Here is a 10,103-nt window from a genome sequence, read left to right on the forward strand (position 1 = left end):
TAATAATAAAATTCAATTTCCAATCAATTTTTTCTGTTGCTCTTGATATTCTTCGTATCTGTGGCTGAAACTTTCCATATTTGGTCTCAGCCCCACAAGTGAAATTATTTTGAAAGTTTAAGCTAACTGTTTTCAAATATTTTGGAGGTATGGGAGTGTTGAGGGGAAAAAATGCTTTCCCTCTGTGATCTGGTTTAAACATGGTAGATACTAGAAATTAGGAACCTGTCATTTTGTATAGTAATTGAGAATTTAAAAAAATCCAAGTTTGATGAAGATAGGTTAAATAAATTTAAAGATATGAATGTTTGAAGTTGGAATGTTGTTCAAATGCATTGGAAGAATTTATCTCTGAAGGATGATTCACTTAGCTCCAAAAGCCAAATAGGTCAGGCTTTCCTTTTCCATCCATCTCGTGTGGCTTAGCCAGACGAACTTGTGTGCTCCACAGGCTGAATATTTCTGTTCAAATAATTTACCAGCTAACCTGATGGAACTTGGAAGCTCTGCCGATGAAGGAAATAGAGCAGGGGTAGGCAACCTATGGCACACGTGCCGAAGGCGGCACGCGAGCTGATTTTCAGTGGCACTCACACTGCCCAGGTCCTGGCCACTGGTCCAGGGGGCTCTGCATTTTAATTTAATTTTAAATGAAGTTTCTTAAACATTTTAAAAACCTTATTTACTTTACATACAACAATAGTTTAGTTATATATTATAGACTTACAGAAAGAGATCTTCTAAAAACGTTAAAATGTATGACTGGCACGCGAAACTTTAAATTAGAGTGAATAAATGAAGACTCGGCACACCACTTCTGAAAGGTTGCCGACCCCTGAAATAGAGGCTGAAAGGCAAAGCCAAATAGGTCCAGTTACAGCAATTTATCAGCTGCACTGTTGAAACTGATGGAATGTGTAAAGCTTGTACAATATGCAAGCTAAATAACCGTGGAATACTTTTTCTTATTAAAAGAAAATTATTTGAGGGAAAAACTCTGGAAAAAATCAGGATACCAAAATTAAAATTTCTTCTACAAAGTTGGCCTTGTTTTATGCCATGTATATTTCATGGTGTGTGGTACACTTTAACATATGTAATGAATTAACTCACTTGGTGTTCTATCGGTCATTGCATAAGAGAAAAAGTGCTCAATCCAGGCAAAACTTAGGTCCTGCAGAAAGTGGTAGGTATCACTTCTCTTTGTATGCTTGAATGTTGTGTTCTGGGAAACTGCTGCTGGGGGTGCCTTCTGTGGAATTAGAGGTACAACTGAAGTTCTAAAAGCCTCTGGCACTTTTTCTGTTCATCCCTGGTCCTGGCCAAATTCCAGTTTGGGTAACTGCACTCTTCCTGCCTAAAAATGCCCCTGGTAAATTAACAGAATAGATGTTTGCCTTCATTCTGACACTGTTGTTAAGTATTACTCTAAAATAGTTGTTGCATTTCACTCCAGAGTTGGCTGCATGTCAGAGATGGGTGAAGCAATTCTTGTGTGTTCATTGTAAAAAAATCCATTAGTGAAATTTTTATAGAGTGTTTTCGTGATCCCTCTGGATGAAAGGCACTAATTATATAAATGTATATGGTCACTTTTTGTATAAAACTACATATATGCACAAACAATGGATTAAAATCTGCCAGTCTTACTAAAGCAAAACTTTTTGCAGTAAGAGCCTATCCATGATCCTGTAGAAATCAATTGACATTTTTCTTGGGTGAGAACTGAATAAAGATATGTCAGGTTTTGGCACCTTATGAAGTAAGGGCTATCTCACAATCCCATGGAAGTCAATGGGAGGTTTGCCATTGATTTCAAATGGGATGAAGCTTTGCCTAAGTTCATAAGATCTACATTTAAAAATAATAAAAAATAAATGCAGTGACCTATAGGTTGAGGTAAAAGTACATCCTGGATGGGAGGCTGAATTAAAGTACTGTGACTTTTCCAGGCTGCCCTGTAATGGAAGAAAATGGAGTTGACCATGACGTCAGCATGGAAACATCTAATGACTTACTGGTAGTCAACTGTAATAGTACAGGAGAGTCAGAAACAGATGACCAAGTGTTTCAGGTGAGAGATTAGTTGGGACATCACTGTGAAGCTGGTTTCTTTCCATCCTCTGTGAAGAGTCTACAACATAAAGATAATCTGTTTACCCTGCACATCAATAAGCAATCTGTTTTTCTCTCATTATTTCACAATGGCTTTACACAACATGTACTTCTGTCTTTACATTGATTTCTAATACAGATTAATTTGGAATGAGTGAATGTCTGGCGGGATTCTCATCAGTTTGCATTCTGATAGCAAAGCTAGAAAATCACATAAAAACACTTCATGTCTTTCAATGGGTGTATTTGTATGAACTTTTTTAATTTTAAAAATTATTGAAAGATTTTCCTTCACTGAAGGAAATACCCATTGAAATGAGTGGGAGCTGCAGGTATTCAGCACTTATAAAAATCAGGCTGCATATATTTGTGCACATTTTGATGTAGGAATCTAACTTTAGGTACTGAGGTGTGAGAATTTTGGCTGTAGTTATCTATTTCTAATCAAAATGTCTTTAATCCAGACAACATGCATATGTGTTTCTTAGTTAATTCTACAATTTAAAATAATTCTTTTGGCAATGTGATCATGTACCCTGTACCATACAGTGTATCTTAAAACAAACAGTTCCATTCATTCATTGCCGTTACTCTAATTTATTTATAGGCCCCAAGCCACAAATCTTTTGTCTACTGAAAGTACAACAATGGGTACTAGATTTTTCATGCTATGTGGCCAGTTTCTGACCTGCATATAGAACACAGAAACATTTTTCCAGTTATTAGAATTTGTCATTAACAAACTTTCTGTTGTACTAGTGATTAGGTCATAAAGGTTCAGAAAATAATGAATGTGTGATTTCTGGAAGAAGTTAAGCAAATTCCACTCTTCTTTTTAGGTTGTTCAGATGACATTAAAACACTCCATCATATGGGTTTCTTACAAGAGAGCTGTCTACTTTGGAGTTCTTACACATATTTTCCCTTCAGTCTAGTATTGTTTCTGAGTGTACCCAGATTGCTAATAGTGCAGAAGCTTCCTAGCTTCAGCTGATAGCTCCCAAACGAAAATGGGATGTGCTATAACCCTAGACCAAGTTTGACAGGTTTGGTGAGATCATAAGTATAGATTTTAAGAGATGTTTACATAGCCCATTGATTCTCAGTCTTGCCATATGGAGCTTATGCATTGTATTGCTTTTTTGTACTGCCTCCATGCTTCATATTCTTATGTAAAATTTGACAAAGGTACTATGTCAATTTCTATGTTGTGGTTCTATTGACAGCCAAAAATGAAAAAGTATTGATTTGAGACTCAAGTAGCATATTTACAGATTTTTAAGACATTTGAATTAAAAATTGTTAGAGATTTAAAAAATTATATTAGCTAATTTTCCCCTCCTCCCCTTTCCTTTTAAATCTTTGCCCTCCTACTTGGTTTTAAGTCTTCTGGGTGGATCCAAGCATGTTATTTTGAAATCTAACTATTTTTGGAAGCAAGTCTTGGGTACATGGGATTTTGCTTCACCGTAGCAGAGGTTGATTATTTTAGGAGGCAGAAAATAATATTTTCATCATGGAAGCAGGAACAGAAAAAATCACTAGCCAATAGACACTTGAACACTTGGGCGGAAAGTTCTCTATGAGAATGAAACGTAGCAAGTAATGTATAAAATATATTTAAATTATTATTTAAAATAGAAATAACAAGTTGATACTAAGATTAAAGTATATTTCACTGTTTTTCCCTGTAAAAGCATCTAACCTGCATGGATTCCAGGGATCCATCATTTGAACAGAATGACTCTCCAGCAGTCTTGCCTATCACAGTGCATGTTTCAGACAATTCATCTGTGTCATCGAATACACCAGTGCAGCTATCCCAGGCTCAACCTCTTTCCACAGAAGAGTTCCATCTGGTAGACCAGAATGGCCAGCCTCTATATGAACTACAGTCACTAGGGGATTCCAGTACACAGATGGTGAGTACATATAAAACCATACACCTGCTGAGCTCACAAAAGAGGAACAATGTTAAGGACAATGTCCTGAAGTGGTTTAGAGTTTCTATATGAAAATGTTTCAGACGCTGGGAACAAGATAATGCTTTTCAGAGTGGTTTATTTAGTTCTCAGTTGCCTCTGCTCAGGTCTCCAGATCCTGAGTTAAGCCAATACTGACTTTAATTCATAAAAATCTAATGTGCTTCCATCATATTCTCAAACTATATAGAAGACCATCTCACAGTGGGAACAGTCCTCAATGCTCCCATTCTTCTTTCTCCCCTTTACTGCTTATTCTTTCCTCCTCTTCTCTCTACTGCTACCCTATGAGCCACTTTTGCTGAATGTTGGGAATTGTGAACACACTCAGTGGATTATAAACTTTTGTAATGATACCTTACAAGAGACCTTTTGCATGAAGCATATTCCAGTTACATTATATTCACATTCCAAGCATATTTTCAGAAAGCATATGGAGTGCAATGTCACACCTTCCTCCTGAACTTACTGCCAGAGACTTGGACATTGTCCATGGCGGAGGTAGTACATCTAAAATTCCTTTTTTTTGGACAGGGTATTTGCTACCCAGTTCTCTTTTCTTCTCCTGAGCATCTTTCTGTGCTTCAATCTTTTTGTGTTTTAAGTCCAGTGCTTGCTGGTGTGCAGCCCTTTGTTTGGCTGCTTCTACCTTCATGGCAGCCTTTTCCTGCGCAAATTGCACATCAATTTCCATTTGCTCGATGAGCTGGGATACCACAGAGAACAGCCCTCCTGCCAGAACAGGCATCCCTCCACTCCCGTCTTGCTGAATTAGACACTCCAGTCAGCTTCAGCACAGACCTAGAGGTTGGGCCACACCTCACTGCAGTTCACTGAAACTGAGATCCACTGAGCTCAGGGGCTTCTTAGTTAACAGGGACTTTCCCAGCGCCCAGTGTTCAGCCTTCTGGGAAATTTGCAACCTGTGTAGTTCTAGCTTCTTCTCATCTTCACTCTTACTTATTTTGCTTACTTTTCTGTCCCTATTTCCCTTACCGAAAATAAGCAAACAGAAAATAACAAACCGGTAATCACTTTGTCTGTTCTCCAGCCAGCACACTTAAAACTCACTTAAAATCACTACCAGTGTCTCAAAGCAATCAGCTGTGCACAGATCCTGGTCGACTATGCCACTGTGACAGGTTCGGTCACAGAGACCCCCTTGGGACTGTTACCTGATGTGCTGAAACTACCACTCAGCCCGTTTTCCACTGCCAGCTTGGGGCTTAGAACACTGCCTTGTTGAGCCAGACATGCTAGTCTGCTGCAACACAGACCCAGGTCTGGTCCACACCCCCAAAGCTGAAGACTTTAACCAAAAACTGCTCAGCTGTATAAAGCTTATACAGGGTAAACTCATAAATTGTTCGCCCTCTATAACACTGATAGAGAGAGATGCACAGCTGTTTGCTCCCCCAGGTATTAATCACTTACTCTGGGTTAATTGATAAACAAAAGTGATTTTATTAAGTATAAAAAGTAGGATTTAAGTGGTTTCAAGTAATAACAGACAGAACAAAGTAAGTTACCAAGCAAAATAAAACAAAACACGCAAGTCTAAGCCTAATACATTTAAGAAACTAAATACAGGGTAAATCTCACCCGCAGAGATGTTCCAATAAGCTTCTTTCACAGACTAGACTCCTTCTTAGTCTGGGCCCAATCCTTGCCCCTGGTACAGTTCTTGTTAATTCCAGCTCAGGTGGTAACTATTGGTTTTCTCATGACTTCAGCCCCCTTTGTTCTGTTCCACCCCCTTTTATGTCTTTGGCACAAGGCGGGAATCCTTTGTCTCTCTCTGGGTTCCAACTCTTCCTTCTAAATGGAAAAGCACCAGTTTTAAGATGGATTCCAGTACCAGGTGACATGGTCACATGTCCTGTGAGACCCCAAGCCTCCATTCTTTCCGGCCTGACTCACAGGAAGGCTTACAAGTAAACAGAGCCATTTACAACCAATTGTCCTGGTCAATGGGAGCCATCCAGATTCTAAAACACCATTAATGGCCCACACTTTGCATAATTACAATAGGACTTCAGAATAATACTTCATATTTCTAGCTTCAGATACAAGAATGATACATTCACACAAATAGGATGAACACACTCAGTAGATTATAAGCTTTGTAATAATACCTTACAAGAGAACTTTTGCATGAAGCATATTCGTTACATTATATTCACATTCCAAGCATATTTTCAGAAATCATATGGAGTGCAAAGTCACATATGGCATCAGCGGTAAGTCAGCCAATGATATACCTCTTCTACCTTTTTCCCCTGATTAATTTGCATATAACAATGGCTCACAAGTCTTACATTTTCTTTTCTTTTTTAAGTAAAAAAATAAATAATTGATCCGAAGTTTTTCGCTGGCATATATTGTACATCTACAGAAAATTACAATTAAAAAGACACCTTGCTCATCCAAATTGTGTGTGTGTGTGTTCGTTTTTTTTAAAAAGCCAGACACCAACCAAAAAAAAAAGTTAGAAACAGAAGATGAATATTTATTAGATAGGGCTTACCTTTTTTCACAGTCTAAAACTATTTATTACCTCAGAGAATATCTACAAAAAAGAAAATAATTTGGTTTGCCAGGTTTCCTGAAGAATGTCCTGAAACTTTTCTAATTCCAGCTCTTCCATAGTATGTCATATCGGTATACAGCAGTTTTACAAGACTATAGATTTGAGGAAATTGATATATTTTGTACTTGTTATTATACGTGACTATAACTTTAATTTAGGGAAACAGCAATGATTTTCAGTTTCAGATAGTGAATACACTTTTTAAAAATCCTTTTCAATAGAGCTGGTAGCAGTGTTCAGAGTTTCAAACAAGGCTGTTTGGATGTCAGAACAAAATCACAATTACTTCTCTCTATTTTTAGCTTAATAAATGTTAAGTTTTTAAAAGGTTTTGAGCAGTTAGAAATCAATGACACATACGGTATTTTAGAGTGTTAAAGTGGACTGTCTTCCATCATAAACCCTCAAATTTCTCATACAGTAAAATCAAATTACTCTGCAAATGTAAAACAATTTCAAAGGTAGTTATTATTCTGGTAGTAACCAAAACATGCTAATGACACTGAAAACTGGTTAACCAGATCATGCTATATAGTTAGTATTACAAAGTATTTTTAATTCTTATTTTAATAGATGATTGTTGCCAGCCAGTCAGAACATGGACAGGTGCTACACGTAATTCCTTCGACCCAGCCAGGAATGGCACAAGTGATTATTCCTCAAGGGCAACTTTTGGATGTCACCAGCACGCAGGGTGAGTTTTACCTGTAGGACTTGAGGGTTGTCTGTTCTTGTGGCCAAACACATATCAAATGATCCAACTTTCTGAATTCTTTATTTCCCCTTTCCTTCAATTAATATTGTAGATATAATACTAAATACCGTATATACTTGATCATAAGTCGGTTGGTTTATAAGCTGACCCCCCCAAGATGGATAAGTAAAAATGGAAAATTTTTATGACTCGTTCATAAGCCGACCCTATAATTCAGGGGTCAGCAAACTTTGGCTCCCGGGCCATCAGGATAAGGCTCTGGTGGGCAGAGATGGTTTCTTTGCCTCGAGCGTCCGCAGGCACGGAGGTAAACTAAGTAAACAAAGTGTCCCGGCGCGCCAGCTGCTTACCCTGACGGGCTGGTACAGCAACTGGTGGGGAAATTTTTTTGGGGGGAGAAGCTGGGAGTCAGGGGAGTAACCCCCCACATGACCCCACCCCTAGTCTGGGACCTCCACACTCTCCCCACCCCATCCCTTCCCACCTTATCTAGATGTCTCTGGCCTGGCTGGAGCTGCTCCGGCAGGCTGGGCGGCGCGGCCGCAGCATGTTCTGGCAGGCTGGGCCGGGTGGCATGACCGCAGTGTGCTCCGGCAGGCCGGGAGGCTCAGCCACAGCCCGCTCTGGGGAGCGGGGCCGAGCGGCATGGCTGCAGCCTGCCAGCCCTGGAGCTGCAGCTGCTTCGGAGGCTGGGGGGAGAGCAGCGTGGCCAGAAGCGGAGAGACTCTGGCCACGCCTCTTCCCTTCTGGCTCTGCTGCCACTCCTTGCTCCCTCTGTTGCGGGGAGGGGCTGTGTCCCACCTCTCCCTCTCTATTCCCGTTCATAAGCCAACCCCCTTCTCTGGTACTTCCTTTTGCTAAAAAAAAATTGGCTTATGAACGAGTATATATGGTATTTGCATTTACAGCACTGTTCATCTGAAGATCACCAGGCACTTTACAAATGTTATTTAAGTTGGGACAAGATCCTTGTGAAATAAGTATTACATATTATGCCCATTTGAGATGTAGTATGGGTAAGTGGAGGTATTGAGGGTGAAATTCTGCCCTGGTTTACATCCCATGCCATCCCGTAAACTTAAGTGGGCATTCGCAGAGCTAGCGTGAACAGATGCCCCGATAAAATTGGGACTGTCCTGATATTTAATTCTTTGTCCTGCATCCTGACCAAGGTGTTTTGTGTTTTTTTTTTTTTTGCTCCGCCGGCGGCACTCCGTTTTTTGGGTTTTTTTGCCAGCGGGTCCCCCCTCCCCCCCATGTGTCCTGATATTTTGTTCCTCTCATCTGGTCACCCTAGGTAGAGCCAAAATAGATTCCATGTCTATCTTTCACTTTCCTCAGGTACATTGTATGTCACCAAATTTGTGTATTCCTGGCTATCTATGCAGTTAGGGGCTTCTGCTCCTTCTCTGAAGGAACAAGTATCTGTGGTCCACATATAAGGCATGCTTCAAGGCCCACTTTAGTAAATGGAAAGCTTCCTTTAACTTCAGAGGGCTTTGGGTCAGTCCCATAATTCTAAAAAATCTGTGAAAAATCAGTGAGGAACCCCAGACCCAGTAACAATAAAATCTCTGGAGGCACCCTCAGCATCATTCCCACAAGAATAAGCGGATGAAGTTGCCAGTAGTGAATAAATAGCTTTGGGGCATAATGACTTTTTTTAGTCAAGATTTTGGAATGTTATTTCCTGTGCGTTCTGTTCTCTTGACAGTACCATTTGAAGCAGATGTCCGCTGCCAATGAGTCTGTCTTGATCAGGGCCGGCTCTAGGTTTTTTGCCGCCCCAAGCAAAAAAAATTTTGGCTGCCCCCCATCCCAGCCCTGGGCTCCCCGCCGCCCCCCCTCCCGCCCCCCCCCCCCCCCCCCCCCCCCCCCCCCCGCCCCCCCCTCCCCCCCTCCCACCCCCCCCCACCCACACCTCCTGCCGCCCCAGCCCTGAGCTCTCCCCCCCCGCCCTGCACCCTCCTTCCGCCGCAGCCCTGGGTCACTGGTAACTCGCTACCAGGGCGGGTCATTCAGCAGGAATTTTGGATGTGCACAGAACACCGACAGGATTGGTTCCCATATGGTTACAGAACTGCAGTAAAGTGGAACAATTTTCAGCTTGTGTGATTGGAGGATATCTGGATGCATATTATAAGACTGTCCTACATAAATGAGGAAAAGTTGAGGTGCCTTTATTATTCTTTTGTTCCATTCTTTCTTTCTACGGGGAATTTGCCAATGCAATATCACTGTCTTCCTTTTAAACAAACAAACAAATAAACAAAAGGCAATGGCTGTTGAAAATAGCAATTCCAGTCCTAATAACCACTGGGAAGCATTTCTTGCTCAATTTTATTCTATTTTTTCTACAGCAAGTTACAGTGGATCAGTATATTTGATTTGGGAGAAATGAAGTAACAGCTGACCAAACTGAGCTTGAGCATTCCTGAATTTTGAGGTGTTCAAATCTGGAAGGCAGGTGCTGGGGGGGGCTGTGGCTCCGCAGGGGAGCACGGCAGCATGTATGCAGCAGCGTGTCTGGCACTGCGCGAAGCCAGACACGCTGGTCTGAGTGGCATGGTAAGGGGGCTGGGGGGTTGGAGAAGGGGTAGGGGGTTCTGGGGGGGCAGTCAAGGGACAAGGAGAAGGGGGGGTTAGATGGTTCAGGGGTTTGGGGGGGGCAGTCAGGGGACAGGCAGCAGTTGGATAGGCA

General features: G+C 41.2%; 1 protein-coding gene across 1 annotated transcript in view; it reads left to right on the forward strand.

The window, feature by feature from the left end:
* The window catches only part of CARF (calcium responsive transcription factor), a 53,630-nt gene that overhangs the window by 4,358 nt on the left and 39,169 nt on the right, over positions 1-10,103 (forward strand). Inside the window, exons 2-4 of the mRNA XM_024217706.1 lie at positions 1,953-2,074; positions 3,813-4,037; positions 7,261-7,381. Coding sequence (XP_024073474.1) covers positions 1,964-2,074; positions 3,813-4,037; positions 7,261-7,381 — 457 coding nt within the window. The 5' untranslated portion in view covers positions 1,953-1,963. The remainder of the gene's footprint in view (positions 1-1,952; positions 2,075-3,812; positions 4,038-7,260; positions 7,382-10,103) is intronic.

Source organism: Terrapene carolina, unplaced genomic scaffold (assembly GCF_002925995.2).
Source record: "Terrapene carolina triunguis isolate 2854851 unplaced genomic scaffold, T_m_triunguis-2.0 Scaffold62, whole genome shotgun sequence".
Taxonomy (NCBI): domain Eukaryota; kingdom Metazoa; phylum Chordata; order Testudines; family Emydidae; genus Terrapene; species Terrapene triunguis.